Here is a 21,329-nt window from a genome sequence, read left to right as displayed (position 1 = left end):
TGTATGTGAGTACAGCTCGGTTATTTGCGGTTGGCCCCTCTGGTGGGAGTTTAATGGGGGCTGTTGGTTATGCTCAAGCAAGAAGAGAGCTTCGGGCCTCAGCGTGGTGCTGCGTTTCAACACGGGTACCGTACTCCTTAGTTCGGTAGAGATTTAGGTATGTCTTGCATCCACCAGTATGAATGCTAAGCCATGCACTTGGTATAGACTGGTACCATTGTTGCTTGTCTCAGCGGGGCTCTGATTATGGTCACAAAATCAATCCGTGTCTTAAGAAGACCGTGGGATTAAGTCGCAAGCAGGTGCTCACGTTAAACCCTTAAGGACTCAACTATGCAGTGCCTAGGTTACGAAATACCCTCCACATTGCATAGCTTCTGGTTTATAGACTTGATAGTTATCTGGAAGCCAGAGCTTAATTACTAAAAAAATGACTTGATAGTCTACATTTTCAAAGTTGACCTTTATAAAGTTCAAATATTTAATCCTATTTTCCCAAATCGAGGGGAAGAAATGACCTGCTAGATTCTATATCTATTATACTTCCAAAACAAATTCGTGCATACTAAACGTAATTTTTGACATATTTAATGATTGGAGAGAAATGTGATCAATTAATCACTTTGTGCGGTGCTAGGAATGTTAACTCAATTATTTGGGAGAGCTTAAGACAAAAATTTCACATTCATCACAACGATGAAGGGCAATTATTTTACACACCGTTTCCAGGAAGTTCTTGAATTTATAACGTTTTCTTAATTCATAATTTTCCATACCATTTACAATCTAGAGGGTGGAAATATGTTTGCAAATATTAAGATATTAAGAGGCTTTTAAGTATTCCAAGAATCAGGACTTTTATAATAGTTTAATTTGCCTAGTTGGTATCTGACTTCGGCTGCCATTTTAAAGCGCATGAATTTATAAGAAATGGAGACTTCAAGATGCTTAAAAGGAAGTTTAAGATACATTTTATTATAACATAAATCATTTTCGGCTACCTGAGCAGTTAGACAACCTGAGGCATAAGTAAAGGACCACCCTAAGACGGGGTAAATTATTTATTAGTATAAGCGTAGGCCTTCTTCAGTACCTTACCTAATCAACTGAGCTAACAATTCGTAATCTATACCATAAATATAAAAATATAACATCTGGATCTTATAATTGCTATCCCAGTACACAATTGGAGATCGTGGAGACACTAATGTTGTCTGGTATCACCCTTGCCACCTCTCTCAAGAGCTTCGAATGCACATTGCCCGTACCGTGATTCAATCTGTTCCCTTAGGATCGCCTACCTCTCTTGCGAGTCCAATTTCCCGCTGTCCTCGGATTCCTTGGTGACTTCTACGTTGTCCCATGTGGTGATCGTTCTCTCTTTGATCATGTGCGTTGCTATCATTGATTTCAGCGTTGTACTTTTATTTTCCTTTCTCCAGGCCGCTTCCGATTTTCTCTCGTGCTCTCTCTACCGAAACCAGTCTTTTAGTTTGTTCTTTGTAGCACTTCTCACAATCTGGACATGTTACTTTGTACATCCCACTGGATTTGTGTTTTAATCTGCGGTCCTTGGGGAATTACAGCCTGTTTTTGAGTTGGTGAATCCTACTCGATGGCGCCATATCGATGTTTAGCCCTTTCATCGCTTTTATAAATTTGGACGAAGCTACAGAGTGTGTGATCCTTATTCTTCTTTTCCCTTCCAAGTTATTAATGAGGGAAGTCAGTGTTCTTATTTCTTGCTATTTCGCCTTTTTCCACATGAGTCTTTTAATGATCGACCATTGGAAGCTGTACTTCACTCCGGTGTCGATCATATACTCCTCCTACGGCGGTGAATAATTGGTGGATCATGGTATGGAAAAGAGTCATTTTATGTGAATGGGAGTGGCTCGAGTTATCTGGTATCGTTCGCTGGGTATGTGTAGGCTTCCTATGGATGTCAAAAGAGATCTCTTTCTTCTCTCTAATGATCCTTAAATCTAGAATCGGGAGTTTTCGATTGACCTCTACGTCCACTGTAAATCTAAGGTTCCGATGTATCTTATTCGGGATCTCCAGCATTTCTTCCACTTTGTCTTAATGGACAACGGTGAAAATGTCAACTACATACCTTGATCAGATTGCTGGGAGCAAGTCTTCGGAAAGTAGATCATTCTAAACTTTGTCCATGCATACGTCACTCAAAAAGGGTGAAAGGGAGTTCCTCATTGACACCCCTCTGGTTCCTTTGTAGAACTTCCCTCTGAATGTCAGGTAGCTCTTCGAAATGCATACCCCCGTAAGTTTCATGAGCATCTTTGTTTTTCTTTTCCACGCCAAGGATGTGGGATTTTTATTCGGTAGCTACTCTTCTAAATACAAAAGCGCCTCCTGCACTGAGATGCTTGGAAAGAAGGGCTCCACGCCGAATGACATTAGTCGTTCATCCGGTGTCGTAAATTCCACATGTTTTATTTTCCGATGAGGTCCTCTCTATTTCTGACGCCTTTTCCAGCAGGTAGTCCCTCCAGCTCCTTAAACCTATTCAATAGCCACCTGGCGATATTTTGTGAGTGTGGTTGGTGGCTGTGATAACTTCTCGGAATTCGTTGCCAGATGGGCCATCAAGCAAAGGCGCCTGCGAAGTTTCCATTTCCATGTTCAGGAGGGCGCCGAGACATTGCCTTCTATGCATTGGTGGACGGCGTGCAGAGCTCCGTAAGAAATTTCACAGACTCCGCTGCTTAAAACAACGTCTAAAAAACCGAGAGGAAGCATGTACTATAATGACAGAGTACAGGTCAGCTAAAAGAAGGCTCTGCAGCGCAATAACAGGAGCAAAGCTCGCTGCTGGCAGGATCTGGTCGACGTGGGGTTCCATTACAAACTAGTAACCCGAAAAATCGGGACTCTGTGGAAACCCTCTTGACTTAATGCCGAGCAAATATTCTTCAATATCCTCGAGATCGTTGCAGCGATGGAAGATGCTATAGTTACGGCGCACTAAATGTGTTTTTTGAAGTTAAGTCTTCCGTCATTAATTACTTCCAAGTATTTGAACGATGGCTGGAAGTAAATTGTTTGTTCACCAATTTTAATTTTCACAGTTATGTACTTTCTTCTCTTGCTGATGAGAACAATTTCTGTTTTATGTTCAGCAAGTGAAAGACCGGAATTTATTTATTTATTTAATGAGGACAATACACAGAAAGCAAATTCCTTATTAAATATTGTCCTCAAAGGGAGAAGCAAGTGAATGGCTTATTTTACGCTTAAAGCTAGAGAGGGAAATAGAGTCAAACAACCCAAGCTGCAGGGCATTGTAGGACCGGCAAAGCCTCGGGATCGGTGAGTGGAAGTAAATCTTGAGCTCCACGGAGGGTACATCAAAAATGTCCGCACTACGTGTGTTATGAGACGAGGTGATACGGAAAGTAATATCCGGAGCAGTTCATCAGACGATTGCAGATTTTGAAAAGAGTACACATATCAAGGAATGATACGGCGTTGCTGTAGTGAGGGGAGATTGAGGGTGCGGAGCCGTGACGGATAATCAACCCGTGGAAGGTTCTTTTTGTAAAAGAGGGTCCGGTTGAATCTGCGTTGTACAACTTCAAGAGCGCGGCTGTCAAGGATGCGGAAGGGGGACCAGACTACATAGCAATATTCAAGGATGTTTCTGACAAGGGAATTGAAGAGTGTTAAGGAGGGCTGGATTAAGGTAAAGTCGGAGGAGGAACGTAGGTTAAAACCAGACATTTTGGAAGCTCTATTGATGATGTCAACGAAATGGGAATTGAAACGAAGTTTGTCGTCGAATATTACACCCAGGTCTTTGAAGGAGGTCAATAGTGAAAGGGGTTGTCCACTGAGAGAATAAGAAAAGGATGTTGGGGAAAGTTTAAGGGAATAGCGCATCCAGTAGTATTGACATTCAATGCTAGCTTGTTGACCGAACACCAACCGACTAAATTATCAAGGTTCGACTGTAAGAGAACACAGTCCAACGGAGACGAAACAGAGGCAAATAATTTAAGGTCGTCTGCGTAAATCAAATACGGGCAGGTGAGATTGGAGACGAGGTCATTGATAAAAAACAGGAAGAGTAGCGGGCCAAGTATAGAGCCTTGGGGAACACCAGAGGAAGGAGAGAAGGAACGAGATGAGTAACCATGAAAAGAAACTTTGCAGGAGCGGTTTGAGAGATAGGAGGAAAACCAGGAAATGACTGAGGGAGGGGCGTTCAACTAGGAATTGATCTCCCATGTTGCTTCATTGCGTAGATCTCGATCTCGTCTTGATGCGTTGCAACCACTGTTATTCCGATATTATCAACACTCCATCATATATAACTAGCCGCAGCAAGTAATCTAGGACAGAACCCTGTGGCACCCCGCAAGTTGTCGAGAATATTTTGAGCCCATCGTCCGAGTCGCAGTAAAGTCTTCTCCCAAGGAGAAACTCAACAACAATGCGTAGAATGTATTTCGGTCCTGTAGCTTGTCGAGTGCCTCGATGATTTTTTTCCGTTTTGCACTATTAAACGTATTTTGCACGTAGAGGGTAATTACCGCACAGCATTTTCCTTCTTGTATTGTAGCCTGAGCCAAGCCAGCCTTACGAAATCCGAATTGTTTGTCGGAAAGGCCTCCTTCCTTTTCCGGGCTGCCAGTACATGGTGGCGAGAGTTCTTCTCATTGCAAAGAAGATACAGTTGGAACGATGAAGGAGCCAAACGGCAGGGGGTTCCTTGAAGTGACTCTTTCCTTCCTCCTCTCCCCTGCCGTTGGTGAAAGGAATTTCCTGATTTGAGGACTCCGCAAGGCGGGAAAGTTCATGGGCTAGCCCGAAGTAATAGACAAACGATTCCAGGCTAGCTCTCTGATGATGGGGAGGTGTTTAGATGGTAATCCGACAACGTACCATTGTGGGAGTAACCCTCTTTGTGCAAATGCATTCACTTGTCCTAATAAAAAAAGAAAAGGCAGGTTAACTTACGAAAAATCGATTTCTCTTCCAAACGCTCCTGTTCATTCCATTTTATTGACTCTAACTTAAGCTTCGCACATTTGACTATTGCACCAATTGCTCAATAATCTACCAAACAAATTGAAAATTTAAATAAAACTCCGAAAAACCACTCCATTCCAATTGGTGAACAAATTCGTTCTGTCGATTCTTTTTTCTAACAAATTTGCAAACTTTGTTGGGTCAACAAAGCAAATTAATTGCATTCGATTCGCGACTAGTGAATTCAATCACGCATAAAGTGCATCAAAGCGTTCAACGAAATCGACAGATTGTACGGACATATTAAACGACGGAACGATCCTGAATGCCAGCATCCGCTTGTATCCGTTTAGCGTCCATTTCTGATAAAGAACGAGTTTTTTAATTGCTTTAAATCGATGCAAAAATAGAAAATGCAAATGCAGCTGCTTTTTCTGTTAAAATAAATAAAAATTTCTCTCCCCTTTTATTGGAACTTTTTCCCTCTGGCGATAGTTGAAACTTTGCCTATATTCTGTTGTTAGGGGGATTATAACGTGGCGGATCGTCTCGATAATCAAACTGAGTGCAGTTTATTAAATGCAACTGAAAGCCGCCTGGAAAGTTTCAATGTGTGTCTGGAAGCAAACACAGAACAATAAATTCTTAATATTTAGTATTAGGTTGTTGCATCTGAAATGGCTGTTTTGGCAATCAAGTGAAGTTAGTTGCGATTTTAGTGTGTCAAACCACGACCAGTTGGCGCTGTTGGTGTTGAATATTGAAGCATAAATACTCCTACATTTAATCAAGGAGTCATTTCAGTTTTGACCATCGTTGGGATAACAGGGAATAGAAAGGAAAAAAAGGATGGGAAAGAGCCAAGAACGTATACTTTTTCTGTATAATTTCAAACTCGGTCATAAAGCGGCGGAGGCGACCAAGAACATTAGCAGCGCTTTTGGAGCTGATCCGGTGACCGAACAAACCACACGGCGGTGGTTCAAAAAATTTTGGTCAGGCGACGTAAACCTTAAAAGTGAGTCATGTGGACATCCAGGACCATCGATTGACAACCACGAGTTGCGTTTGCTATTCGATTCCGACACACGTCAGTCTGTGAGGGACATTGCAGAGAAACTGGGCATACACTATTCGACAGTTTCCCGGCACTTGCAACAATTTGGAAAGGTGAAATGGCTCGACAAATGGGTTCCGCATGCCCTTACGGAGCAAAACATGGCGCTTCGAATGGAAATTTGCGGTTGTACTCACTCACCCACAACAGAACCGATCTCTTTTTGCACAGAATAGTGACATGTGATGAAAAGTGGATATTATACGACAATCGTCGCCGATCAGCACAATGGCTAGGTGCTGATGAGCCCCCGAAGCATATGCCGAAACCGAGCATCCATCCGAAGAAGGTGTTGGTGACTGTTTGGTGATCTACAGCTGGAGTTATCCACTATCCATTTTTGGCGCCTGGAGAAACGATAAATGTACAGAAATATTGTGCCCAACTCGAGGAACTGCACCAAAAATTGAGTATTCAACGGCCGAGATTGGTCAACAGAAATGGTATGATACTCCTTTACAACAATCCACGACCTCATGTTTCCAGAACAACGGTTCAAAAGTTGAACGAATTGCAGTATGAGACTCTGCCTCATCCACCATATTCACCGGACCTTTTGCCAACCGACTACCAATTTTTTAAGCATTTGGATAATTTTTTGGCGAAAAAAACAATTTGGGAACGAAAGGGCCGACAGTTGGACTTCTACAAAATTGGTATAAATGCTCTTGAATCTCGCTGGGAGAAGTGTTTTGAATCGACTGGCACCTATTTTGATTAAATAAATAAATTTTTGTAAGCTTTACAATCGTTTCAAATTTTAGTACAAAAACGGCCATTTCATTTGCAACAACCTAATACAATAGTAATCTAACGATATTCGAGCAGGCATAACTATCTTTGTATCTTTTTACCTGCAGCCAACAAAATTTAACGCTAATCATGCCTAGTCAGCAAATAACCCTCATTACAATGATCCTTCTGGGAAGTTGCGCTTGTGCAGCCGCACTAACTGAACTAGGAAACCCAGGAAATGTGATAGGTCGGATGCGGGGCAATATCTTTAGAAATTTGACGAAAACCCAGCAGTACGAGAACAATATTGTAACCAGTCGCCTAGATTCATCAGCTCAAATTAGAAAACTCTACAGAAATTTCCGCGAGCTCTACAGTCGGTAAGTACTCACCTCGAATAATCAATTTAACTCTTAATTGCCAATAACAGAATCAAATTTCCACCAGAGATCAATTAGGGCTGAGTCAACAACACTCCAAATTCGCACTGGAGTGCAAGGCAATCGAAAGTCAATTCCGAACTGAAATAGTTTCTAAAAATACAGTCGCAGTTACAATCCACCCCTGGAGAGCAATTATTGATTTTCAGACAAATTCAAGTTGAAATTGATTCAATGAATCCATCAGACTACGTCTGCCATTAAAATTCATTTGCCGACCCCAACAATTCCTGGCAATCTCAAGATAATGAGATCCGCCCATTGTCCATGTTCTCGTCTGGTTTTTCCACCCTCAGATCCAGCTCCATGCTCATTTGCTGGATAAGTGGCCTCACTATTTGCGATCCTAGTCGCTATCCCAATCAACTATGCTTGTGATAGTTCATGAATTAAAACCAATTAATTTTGTAGATTACTGGGAGGCACTGGACAACGGACAAGCGGCGATTTTCTACAGAAGCGAATACCAAACAATATACCATTCCCGTGCCGCGGTGAAGGATATCGTAGCCGAACAATACCGACTAGTGTCCATCAATTACGTCCAGGTAAGTTGTTTCCTGACCAATTTTGTTGGCCACAAAATGGTAAAATGGCAAAATTGGTCGGCGTTGTCGTGTCGTAAAGCTGTGGGTCCTGTAACCGGACGATACTAACTCTGGACGTGAGGGAATCAATTCCCAGGCCGAGTGGTACGTGCCCGGGCGTGGGAGACTTTCACTGGTTACTATAGGAGTAAATATCGAGTAAATATGTTTCTATTGGGGAAATTAACGTGTAAAGTGCTTCAAAGCCCACTTTAATGAATGAAATCAGATTCTCTGTCTGCATAGATTCAATGTCAGTTTTTCATCAACGTAGTAAGAATAAAAGCATTATCAGTAATGAATGAAGGACACTTTCAGGCAATATTATCTTTTGAGTTTAGCACCTTCTCATATATACTAATTCGCATGCACAATCTAAAGTCTACCAATAAAGGACGCAATCGAAATATGGCGATTACCACTCCCCAGACTCTGTCTTATTTGAAAGTCAACAAAAGTTTAAAATAGAGAAAGAAGCTCCTTTTGGAGTTAAAGGTCCGAGGAAATCTGAAGGTTCCGGCAAGTAGGACTGACTAAATACCTGTCACGGTTACTTAGGTTTCGTCTCTTCAACCTACCCGCCCGACTATTGATTTCTCTTGAGATGAAATTGTATGAAAGTGGTTAAATTGACTGGAGAATTCGACATTACAGCAAACGTGAAATCCTTATGAAATTTCAGAGCAGAGCAGAGAGAGCAGTTGTTCGGTTAGACAAACTAGAGCGGATCAGCTATATGTAATGAGTAGGGGGAGAGTCCGCCTAAAACGGTATTTAAAGGCACGATGCATGAAAACCGACCTACAGAATGCTAATGTCGGAAGGAGCATATTGACCATCGCGGAAGAAGGATTAAATGATTTGGAAGAGCTTTATCTTATAGGTCTGCATGATGTATAACAAAGTGGGATTGGTGAAAAGGACGCTGCCGCTCCAAGTTACAGTAGTTAGCAGTACCCACATCTGTGGTTCAGAATCAGAAACGAAACGTGGCCCCTGTAATGAACACACTTGGGTAGGATGATCAGAACGAACAACCTAAGTGGCCGACAATGACCTACAGGGCAGAGCTAACCCACAAACTTAAAAAAAATTGGCGAAATTTACCGTTAAGGTCCGCCCACAAAGATTGAAGCTTGATCAAAGTGCTCGGTCGACACGTTCTTGCACGCCTCTGTGCTAGCCAGGCTCGGGAATATCGGGGGTCCTTTGAGCGCTTTGATTCCTCACGCTTCATTACTACAAAATTAACGTGTTTATTCCGATGCGTGGGTCCGCACCGGATTTCAAAATAGACAATTCCAGGAATTCGGGACGGCCTAACGAATAACAACCAGAACAACCAGAACGCGAGCAAAAATTGGAAAATAAAAAAAACGGCTCGACTGCGTGCGTGGAGTCGCAAGTCTCCGGACCCGAGTGCCGCGATCAAGGGGGAAAGATCCACGACGGATCACAATCTCGATTATTGCCTCTTCTGCCTCAGAACGTGAATGAGGCGCGGCCCCTGAGGTTCCCACCGTTCCTTGACATCCTCAGGCCATTTCGTGCTTTAGAAGATGTCCCTTAAAAAGGTTCTGCGGGAACAAGGAGGAAGAGAGAGGGAGGAAGTCCTTAAACCAGTCAAACTTTTGAAAAAAAAAAAGAAAATAATAATATATGTTAAATTTCAGTTAAAACCAAAAAAAAATAAATAAATATAATAAAAGAGTAAAACAAAAAAAATGAAATGAAAACTCACTACAGAATCACTCCGAGCTCGGTGTGTCAATGTAGAGGCTGGATTCGTTAGCTAAAAGAAACAAAATTTTAAACATTATTATCCAAATTTTTAAACATGTTAAGTATAAAATACGAATATGTCCATTAAAAGCAATAACGAATGCTTTCATTAACGTTGTGTCACTAAGCAACTTCCGTTTTTATCATTTCTGAAACAGCGTCCGCCTTCATAGGATTCAAGCAAAACCGCAACATTCAAAAAGTCAACCCACAGACTTTCTGAACCACGGGCAAATGGTGTTTCTTTTGATGCTGACTGTGCCCGGAATATTTATTTCTGGAATGGTGTAACCGCTGACGCACCTACTAATTGGCCCCAGGAGCGCGCTATCAACACCAAGATACAGTTAATTGTTAACCCGACGGGCTCGCGCTAGTTCTTAGACAGTTAGGCATTGCAGGAAAATGGCACTGATGGACTTGGCGACAAGTAACTAGAGTCACGTGAATTCCTTCACAGTTGGTGGAAACACCTCACGAGCACTCGAGAAATCGCAATAACTCTCACTGCGCGCTGCTCCCGTCTTTGCTTCCTTCTCCAACTCCGCTTTCCTTGTATTCTCTTTTATAAACACCTAACGAAACATTCAACTTTGCTTGAGACCTTCAATTTGTGCACGCAAACCTTCCAAAACTTCCTAACATTTCCAACAGTAGGTGTGTATGATTTCCGACTTTCAGAGTATATCGCGCAACGCAGTTAGTAAAAAGGATAATCTCAAAAATATTCTCTCGTTGAATTCACTAACGCTAAGTCAATGTTGTTCGAAGGAGTTATCCAATCTTTCCATCGATTTCCAAATTGTCCGTTTCAAATTAACAATTCCCAAATAATCACTCGAAACTATCTCACAAAGCTGACATATTACATCAAGAACTGCGCAAGATTTCCTTCTAATTTTCCTATTTTGCTTGGAAAAAAAAGGAATTGAACCGGTTCGGTGCGAATTTATGTCATTCGCTGCCGCACATACAAGGCTTTTTCCTTCCACTTGTCTCCAACTCTCCACCAAATATCCGACTCCAGTAATTTTTCATGTGGTGAATGTGTCGTGCCTTTAAAGAATCTCCTCCCGCGACCACCATCCACGACGACACTCTTCACTTGACTCACCAGTCCAGCGGTACTTTTCTCGCCACCAAGTAGCTGTTCTTTCCGGGAACCGCTCTGTAGCCGTCACTTGCCTTGACCTCTCTGGACGGCATGTTGCAGCAACATGCGCGTGCGCCTATGCATGCGACAAATCATTCCCCTCTGTCAAGATCAATTCGCCCGAATGCATTCAATAATGTGCAATCTGCGGCGAATATTATGATGAGTGCACATTATGAAATGCATTCTTTGGGCAAATTAATTCAGAAAGAGACGAATGAGATTCCGCTCCCGTCGCGAAGCCGCGGTCACTACATCCCTAAGACAAATATTACAATTTGCTCCACAACGTTAGAGATAAAGACCAGAAGAGGCCAAGAGAATGTAACCTCACCAGGAAGAGCCGTTTTGTTCTTGCCTGTTCAGATCTGCCTAACTATTGTCAAAAGCAAATGGAACCAGGTGGAAGCAAAAACTTGAATACTGCTTCACATTGTGCGGCTCCCAACAAGTAAGCACCGTCGGAAAAATGAAAACATCTGACATCTACCATCGTATCAAGGAAAGCCACCTTGTTGACGAACTGCGATGCCAATTCAAGGCACTTTCTTTGAGATAGTTTAGATATCAAAAAACAGAGGTGAGTCTCCTTCCCTGCTTGCGGAATTCCGATGTGTGAGAAAAGATCTTTGATATCACCCACAATGCGACTTTTAGGATAAGGAACTGGAGAGTGTCTGAGCAGATATTCTTCTTGTTTGGTAGGTTTTCTACCCTTTCAAAACCCCGCAAGAATCGAATGGATGAACTCTGGTCAAGTTATCAGAACCAAACTCATCAACGTTCCTAATAGTTACATCCGCACGGCAGACGAGCTTTTGTTAGAGGTATTCGAAATTTCCCTTAGAGTCTCGTACCCGCAAAATTAAGCAAAAAACATGTCCATTGTGGTGGAATCAAAACCTGTTCCAATTCCTAGAAACCGATCAGAGAGGCATGCAGACCATCCAGACTGCAGGATGAGGTGAAGACCCAATAAAATTCTTTCCAAGAAACCTTGAACATAGGACGGTTCCAGGACGGAATCTTCTGACATGAACCTAAAGCTGCTAATCCAGATACACTTACCTCCCGGGGAGGAGAACTGTGAGTCAGGCGAAGGCCTGAAGGTTTCGCAATCCCAGTCGTTTGACAATAACCAATTGGTAATAACTGTGGAAAAGTCAACTGGGCAATAAACTGTTTTTCCATATATAGATTATGCTAGAAACAGTAAGGAAGGGTAGAAATTTATCGGACTAGAATTTTGCTCAGATATGTACTGCGCTCCTGGAGATAAGCACGTCTGGTTTATCTTAGCATCTAATTTTCCTAATTCCTGCAGCATACCCCAGCTGTTTTCTGAAATATAAAGGAAGTACTTAATATGGTGAGTTTCAAAGGAGGACCTAACAAGAATAGACTTCGACTTAAGGCGAAAATTTCGGCTGCAGCCTTGTCCGCTGCTGTTCAGATTTGCTCAAAGTGACTGATCATTGAGTCGATCATTAAACCAGGGTATTTATCCGCTGGTTTTGACTCTATAGTCAACTTACGGATCGATATCGCATGCAGGATCGAGATACTCTTTCTAGTCAGAATGACTACTACTGACTAGATAGTAGACTACAACTTGAAGACCGTTGAAAATTTCTCCTATCTAGCGTCGAAAATCACAACCGATAACAGCTATGACGATGAAATGGTCTCTCAGATAATCCCGCATCATCCCCAAGAGATAATCCCGCCCATGGAATCAATTTTTTAATATACGTAGCATATCTATCCATCTTATAAAGTTGAAGAAACTTCTGACATCAAGCGTTATAAGGAGACCTATCGAGATCGGCGGCTGTGGCTTTTCGTACACTTTCCAGTTGCAGCTTGTTTCCTTGCATGCGTGTAAAAGTTGTGCCAAACAGCCTGAAAGCTTCACAGGTTGTCGTTATCAGGTTCATCATTAAATTTACGAGAACGCTACCGCTTTAGGGCTTCGCTGTCCAGCTACTCGCGTAGCCTGACGGTGCTGTACGCTACAAAGCGGTGTGTTGTTTTCTTTTGGGCTTCTTTGACTTCGTTCTTTTTGCCTTAGACACTACTGGGATGAAGTCTCTTTCAGACGCAACTTCATCCTCCCGTTTTTCCTCAGTTAGCTTTGCTGTGAGTTGTCTTCGATCCAGTTGGCGCTAACAATGTTCTCAGTGGGAAGTAAAGCTGTTTCTGCTTTTCGCGCATCTTACGTTCCTGTCCACGTTTGCCTACTGAAGCGAATACGGTCCAGGAGTTCTTTCGACCCATTTTCCACGCCTTTTCTAACATTCTCCTAGAGGAACGTTGGTAACCTCATGACCTCATCACTGGGCGCATTTCCTGTTCGGCTCTAGTAAGGACAGTCGACTGCGTCCCTACTAGCCTTGTGTGCAAATACAGACATTCAGGTCTAGTGATTTTGTCCGCGCTTTTTCCTGGCGAACGCAGTCAATTTTTTCTCTCTCCCAGCTACTTCGCCGATTTTCTGAATTTTGTTGTTTTTGTTCTCCATAGAAATCTTTCCAGTCAGGAACGGATGTACCCCCATAGAGAAAGCCTCCAGCCCAGTTCTCTGAGGACTGAAATAGGCGTAGATGATCCCAAAACTCACGAGTCAACAATTCTTTCTGTTGTCCTTCTTCGCCTTCTATTTCAGGCCCTAGAAGCTATTTAGATTTTATGTTTCTGGCGCGCCTTCCTCTTTCCCCCTTTTCCCCAATCCGTTTTGTAGTGGGCTGTCTGTGATCCGCTTACAGTCCTCTCAGCGACAAGTGCGGCTGTTTGTGTTTTTCCTGCATCTTTCGTTATAATCCACTTTCACCAGTAGAAAGAGGTGCGGTACAATAGTTCCTCCAGTTCAATCAACCCCTTTTTTGACGCCTTTGCTGACGTTCTTCTGGAAGAACGTTGCTGACCGCATACGCCTCACCATAGTTGCGCACTTCGTGATGATGCTTTCCTGTTCGGCTCCTAGCTGGTCGATGGTCGACTGCACTTCCACTCGGTTCGTGTCCCAATCCTCCTGATTAAATATAGCGGTTTGGACAGGGTATTTCCCAGAACCTGAACACTGCAGGGTGCTGAAGTTGCCGTCCCCGCATTGGCAGGGCAGACGTCACTCTCCAAGGTTTCCTCTATATTTGAATGCCCTGATGTCACATCGGGTGTTTCTGCTTTCGTCGCCTCTTTCGCTGGGCACTGTGCTGAGCGACGCATTTTCTTGCCAACACAAAATACAGTTAACTCTTCCTCCTGCTGTTATTAGTTCTATTTAAGATTTTTTTTCTTGTCCAAGGGATTTTTGACACATAAATTAGGGACCCTTCCAGCGCGGCCTAATCAACCGGCTTTCGCTTATGCGGCAGATTTAAAGCTTTCTCGTTGAATCTCCGGTTTTCTGTATATCTTTCCCAATATGTATAACAGTTTTTAGCATTTTTAGTTTCGAAACTGCTAATTATGTATATTAGTACTTTTTCTATTAGTTCATCTCATTACAAGCAATTTATCCCACGTAACAACCAAAAATCCTAATTTTGTTACTTTCCCATGACCACAAACTGTACAAATCCCTTTGTATTACACAATCTACGAGACTTGAATCCAAATTAATCAAAATTTACGATAATCATTTGATATACGTGCGAACAATTCTATTTGGAAGGGAATAATCTACTAATCCTGGCAATTATTGTTGGTCTATTCACAGGCGACATTGATATCGTAGCTGCGATGGGGGACTCCCTGACGGCCGCCACGGCCGCCAATTCGAGGACATTGCTGGAAGTTTTGGTGGAAAACAGAGGTGTTTCATGGTCTATCGGTGGTCAGGGAACATGGCGCTCCCATTTAACCCTACCAAATATATTGAAGGTTTTCAATCCAAAGCTGTTTGGGTAAGTCTCATAATAACGTCACTTTGGTGAATTCTTGATTTTAAGGGAAGTCGAACTAATCCTGGTCGGGTTCAACGAAATGAGCCCGACGTCGCACCCAGAGCCTACGTCGAACTGTTCCTGAATTATGGTGTTGGTGTCAAATTGGTTTTAATTAAACTTCAAGTGGATGGAGACCCAGGCTCCAAGTCCTGATTCATAAATGTAGGCAACCGATACACACACTCTGTTAAGTTTGCGCTCATTCATATGTTGTTCATTTCCCAACCATAAGAGCATTCCTTTTTGTGTCCCACTTGTCACAGAAGAGCCATATAAATGTCGGTTTGTATCTGAAGTGTGTTCACTTGGTTGATACATTGAATCACAGTTGGTTTGAATTAAAGGATAAACCTATCTATTTGCCCACATACCTACATGTAGACATGCAAACATGCTTGAGGGTTTTGTTCAGACTACCCCCGGAGGCAATAGTGCGGCGGCATCACATCACAAGTGGAATCTGATTTAGTTTTGATGAATGAAGACACTCAGAATGTAATTAATTGGGACAGGTAAATAACATGATTCCGGGTATTTTGCTTTGCAAAGGCCAGTTTAATGTAACTGGAAGTAACATTAGAACTGGTAATCTGAAATCCTGCCTAATGGATTTCAGACCAAGTAGAATGATTTATGCAGATTCTATTTAAGATAACTCTGGGGCTAAGAATGGGGGATGTTGGTATTCGTTTATATCGGATTATTGGTAACTATGGAGGTTGGTATTAGTTGGTTGATTCTTCCATTCAGGAATATTGACGAAATTCCAAGTTAGGTCGGGCATCAAAGAGAGGATTTATGTGGCCTGATTGGACAAGAAACATCTAGGACTTGCAGAAAGTAAGTGGCATTATACACACTTCCATGAATGTCTCTCTACCTCTCTGTTCTCCGGTTTCCGCACCATCATTTCCAGTCCTTTCCATTGATGTACAAAAGAGAGAAAATAGAACCTAAGGCGCTGCATTATGTCATTCGGGCTGGGATTTTTTTCAGAACAGATTAAGTTTTCAAAATTGGTTTCCAAGAGTCGATCAAACATAAGATTTCAGTAGATCAGAGAACTCTTTTTTAAGATATGTCCAGCAATCAGGTTGTATCCTGCTCCTTTTTTGACGCAGTATCAACGAGGCAATCAATCTCGCTATTAAACAGCACAGCTTGCCCTAGAGGTATACTCGTTGCGAATCCCAGTACAGCGAGGTTTCCTAATTCTTTTATTCTCGACTTTTATTTACACAGCTAGAATGGATACTAGACCCCAAAGTGGAATGCTTTTTCGGCTACGACCTTTTGGTTTCGACACTGGTTTACCATTGGATTCTTGAACTTGCGAACGCTCCGGTATAGCGGTATCTGGAACATCAGGAATGGTCGTTTCTTTAAACTTGAGCGGCATTACAAAGATAAGGTTAGGTTAGCAAAGGGACTTTCTTCTGGCATTGTATTATTGTACTCAGATTGACCTGCACGAAGTACACGTGAACCTGGAGTCGGAATAACGTTTATTGCATCCGAAATGCATGCGCTCATATTCTGGAACCTAGTGTCAGACCGAATTTGCAACATTCGGACCCAGAATAAGGAGGATTAAATTACAGTATTATGCAACAACAGGGACTTCAGATATGCTTTCTATGAGTAACTCAATGCAGTCCATAGTGAATTCCCCACAGTTTCTACCACGTCAAACGGGGCACATTGTTAGAGTATAGAAGCTACAATACGTCTGATTGGGTTATAATCCATTGGCAACGAACATTTAATCAGTAGCTTTGTCGTTATTTTCTAGATGTGCGTGATCAGAGAGGCACGGACGTCCCCTTAGATCATAAGTTAACGGTTGGCTGCTTCTGCTTGGGTATTGTATCTACCGGAATACGTCCTGCTTGCGTGATATGGCTACCATTTGACAGTTGGGGAGTTACTTTGCTAACTGTAAGGCAGACATCTTAGATACCTTGCTAGAGAATATTGACGAGCATTGTACCATCCGGCGGATTTAGAAGCTAGAGCTGTCGTAATGGAAGACAGTGATTTAAACCTCATTGGTGCCAAACTCTCGTTGCAGTTTCCAAATTGAGTGGTCTAATACGAACTTTTTCTCATTGAGTCGTCATCAAAAAAGCTCCCTTCACTGGCGCAAACCAAGCCTTCATCATCATCAACGGCGCAACTACGGGTATCCGGTGTATTCATGCCTTAATAGGGTGCTCCAGATATCATGGTTTTGCGCCAAGGTCCACCAATTCGATATCCCTAAATGGTGTCTGGCGTCCTGACTTTCCGGACTGGATAATCCTCATCCATACGGATTAAATGACCCACCCACCGTAATCAATTGAGCCGAATTTTATCTACAGCTTGACGGTCATGGTATCGCTCATAGATTTCGTCGTTTTGTGGGCTACGTAATCGTCCATCCTCATGTAGAGGGCCCAATTCTTAACATACTTGACCCCAGCCACAAGAAGACTCGGAACAGCTGGTTTGGCGATGAATGTAAGCTAGCAACGGAAAGGACGAATGCTCCCTATCGAGTAATGTTGCATTCTCAAAGGACGCGGGCACGCATGGAGACTGATCACAAACTCCGGCGAGCGGGGAAGCGACTTCACAGACGGAAAAAGGAAGCCTAGGAGAAGCAGCAGGTCTGTGAACTCGAAAAGTACAGGGAGCAACCGCACCAGGCGCAGAAGTTTTATCAACATGTCAGCAGTATGAAGCCTTATGGAGGCGACCAACTAGTGTTCAAGGTGTGGGAGAGCGAACCAATGCCTGACGACTGGCAAAGAGGCATTATCGGTCGCATACATAAAAAGGGAAATATCAAACCGTGCAGCAATTATTGAGTTATCACGTTGCTGATTACCATCTATAAGATATTCTCCGCTATCTTACTAGGCCGGATAGCCCCACACCCCCAGAACATCATTGGCCCATACCAAAGAGGCTTCACTCCAGACAAATCAGCAACAGATCATATTTTCTCTGTGCGATGTGTGTGATGGAAAAACTGTTGGAATATGGACAACAGCCGCCTATGATACCATAGCCAGGGTAAAACTGTACACGGCCATGAGAAAATTTGGTATCCCAACGAAATTAATAAGACTGACTAGGCTGACCCTGACCAATGTGCGAGGCCAGATAAAAGTAGTAGGATTACTCTCAAGGCCTTTCCACATCAGCAACTGTCTAAGACAAAGGGATGCCCTATCATTCCTTTACCTTTTTACCCTGGCTGTCGAGAAAGCGCTCCGTGATGCTGAGGTACAATCCTCTTTAAGTCCACCCAATTACTGACCTATGCTGACGCTATCGCCATCATGGGAAAAACGACCCGAGACGTACAAACTCCCTTTATCCAGATTGAGCAAGCGGAGTTTGGTGCGAGATCTTGGGCTGCACATCAATGAAGGCAAGACAAAGTATATGGTGGCAACATCAGTAACCAACCAACCAACAGCATCAAACTGCACTGGTCAAACGGGAAGAATGAAGATAGGAGACTACAACTTTGAGTCGTTGATAATTTCTCCTATCTTGGGTGGAAAATCACAACCGATAACAGCTATGATGATGAAATCCGCGGACGGTTGTTGGCAGCCAGCGGGGCATATTTCAGCTTACAAAAACTGTTCCGCTCGAAACGTCTCACCATAGGGTCAAAGTTCTTACAGTACAAGACAATGATCTTGCCAGTCCTCATGTAAAAAAACAAATTGCGAACTCTTGGTCGCGTTCGAGAGTAGAATCCCCCAAAGAATTTTTGGCCCCCTACATGAGGATGGACGATTCCGTAGCCTACATAACGACGAAATCGATGAGTTGTGGATGAAATCCGGCTCAAAAGGTTACGGTGGACGGGTCACTTAATGCGCATGGATGAGGATGATCCCACCCGGAAAGTCTATAAGGGCAATATCTATGGTAGAAAAAGAAAACGAAGCAGACGCTGTCTGAGATGGAGCGATGGTGTGGGTCAGGGCGCCAGACAGCTTTTGGGGATATCGAATTGGTGGAACTCGGCACAAAACCGTGATGTCTGGAGTTCCTTATTAAAGCAGGCCTAGACCGGATACCGGTTATTGCGCCGTTGATGATGATGCTCATTATTATAACGGTCACTGCTCCCAAGAAATATCAGGTTTTATCCCTTATAGAGCCTATCCCAAACGCAACACCCGGGTAGGCAGCTGCTCCATCCCCATACTGTAAGGTTCATTGCTAGTCGCACCGTGAATTACCACGGATCCTTCTTATCTTGAACTGTACGAATGTGGAACAGACTACCATCTTTGGTTTTCTTGTCTAACTACAACATACAGATGTTTAGGCAAGGAGTGCATCGCCACTTCATTCATGGTCAACCCCTTCCCCATTCCAACTCCTAACTTCCTTCCTGCTCATCAAGACTGTGCTATAGCTTTATAGCATCAAAGGGTATCCCCTGGGCTTCGGCATCATCATAAAAAAAAGAATTCGATCAACCATAGTTTCAGTTGTTCGCTTCCCTTCGACGGTGTTAGAGTGTGTTGAAGTTTTGGGCAACACTTGATTGAACAATAGCAAACCAGCACTGATCCATGAAAATATGTCAGCGGAAAAATGAAGAATGGACCCATCAGAAATTTTACTACTGAACTTTCAAGGACTGCTGCAGTTCGATGAGATTACTGTGCTCCTTAGCAAGAGAATCAAAAAATTGCTTGAAAAGAACTTGACGGAAGATAGTGCTAATTAGAGGTCAACTACCGGCGATGATGGCACGAAATTCGCTCCTTCTCTTTTTGATACCGCAGCCAGCGTTCACTTCATATTTTTTCATTGTGATAAAACGATGGTGTCGGTGGATGATTGAAAACCGCTTCTTACTTTTCCTGATTAGTTGCACAGATTTCGGTTGATTTTCATTACACGACCGTCGAGAAAGGAAAAACTCGGAGATTTGAAAAACCAGCTCAAACCACTTGAATAAATGATGTAACGGACAAATATCGAATTTCTTATTTTACTTAGCTAGCAATCCATTTTACGCACGAACTTCCAATGTTAAATTTCAGCCCTCCCCGTTACTTAGGAAGCTTCCCTTTAATTTTACGCTTATGGGCTAGTATCCTCCAAATTCAGAAACTCTATTTTACCAACCAAATGTTATCCACACCTCATATAAGACTTGAATCCCATCGAAAATGTGCGCTACAGGTTTGAGGGAAGTATATTTATGAAAAAAAATAGGCAGCAGTTGATTCAACCAATACAGGATGAGCGGCAAGTAATTTCGACGGAGGATTTGAAAAAATGATGCCAAAGTTTCAGACAGCAGATCTCGGACTTCATGAAAGATCGCAGAAAAGCGTACTTTCCTTTATAAAAAAAATAAATTTATACAAAAAAGAAAAGGTCTAGAAGCTCTTCCGCCCCCTTTTTTCATAAGATATTCAGTTTTTGTTCACAAATTTTACATATGCAGTTTCTGAAATATGCGCATGCTTGACAACGCCATCGGTCTCTGGAAAGTTCGTTTTAGTGGGATTCTCGAAAGCCATCGGCTGGTATATCGAACTCATCTCCCTCAGTGTCATAACTTCACCCCCATCCAGACGGGATCTCTAAATAATTAATTATAGATTACGTCCTTCTATCGTAAACAATTCTCTACAAGGGGGATCCCAAAACAGAGTCTCGAGAAACACCTCCTGCCTCAACTTACTCTTTCCAATCGTCACGCATCCCATACCAGAAAGACCTCTCTAATAGGAAATCTCCATTAACCTGATCCATTTTAGCCTAGGTTCCCTTCACCAAACCAACATCTTCAAAATTGACTTCAGTTCTGGCATTATAAGCAATAGGGGGTAAAGAAGTTTCAAAGTGGTCGTTTCTATCTCGGACCCATTTTCAAAAATTACCCAGCCAAAAATCTGAAAATCCACAATGAGATCTTATGTCGGATCTGCGTAGCACCTGAGAAAAGAGCATTTTTGTTGGCGGCCTAATGCTAATCGATTTTCTTAGGCGGGTTACTCAGTGTAACTGCCGTCCGATCAGCAGGATAGCTTTCCCACTTTCGAGCGGCATGAACGAACTCTGTGAAAAGTAACGGACACAACATGCAAGTGAACGTGAGCGACCATCATATGGGGATCCCTTTCGAGGCCATTGTCATCACCTCTCTTGTTACACACATCCAGAAGACAATTCCTAAATCTACTGTTGATCGCAAAGGTCCCGATAATTTCGTTATCGTTAGCTTACACCTTGAACTTCAAAAGCAGAAACTTTTTCCCCAGCTTGTTTGCCCTGTTATCACTTAGTTGCATCTCTCCTTAGCCAGAAACAGAGGTTGGTATTACAACTAATAATATGCAGCATGATCAGGCAAAGGGTCAACGATCATTTGCAATATTACGAAACTACTATGGCAAAATTTGAAGTATTTAAGTGAATGGGCATTAGAGTTTTGAGGGAAGATACAAGGTAGTAGGTTTTTGTAAATAAAATAAAATTTCATTTTTATTAAGGTTTTGTGTAAAACAAAACCTTATTAAAATCGATTCAATGTCTCTC

General features: G+C 42.6%; 1 protein-coding gene across 2 annotated transcripts in view; it reads left to right on the top strand.

Annotated features, from left to right (window-relative positions):
* Positions 1 to 21,329, top strand: part of LOC119655693 (phospholipase B1, membrane-associated-like) — a 74,099-nt gene that overhangs the window by 23,534 nt on the left and 29,236 nt on the right. For both annotated transcript variants that reach the window (XM_038061699.1, XM_038061698.1), the window contains 3 exons: positions 6,973 to 7,227; positions 7,699 to 7,835; positions 14,528 to 14,714. In XM_038061699.1, coding sequence (XP_037917627.1) covers positions 6,995 to 7,227; positions 7,699 to 7,835; positions 14,528 to 14,714 — 557 coding nt within the window. In that variant the 5' untranslated portion in view covers positions 6,973 to 6,994. The remainder of the gene's footprint in view (positions 1 to 6,972; positions 7,228 to 7,698; positions 7,836 to 14,527; positions 14,715 to 21,329) is intronic.

This window comes from Hermetia illucens, chromosome 4, assembly GCF_905115235.1.
Source record: "Hermetia illucens chromosome 4, iHerIll2.2.curated.20191125, whole genome shotgun sequence".
NCBI lineage: Eukaryota > Metazoa > Arthropoda > Insecta > Diptera > Stratiomyidae > Hermetia > Hermetia illucens.
This window is presented reverse-complemented; position numbering and strand designations above follow the sequence as displayed.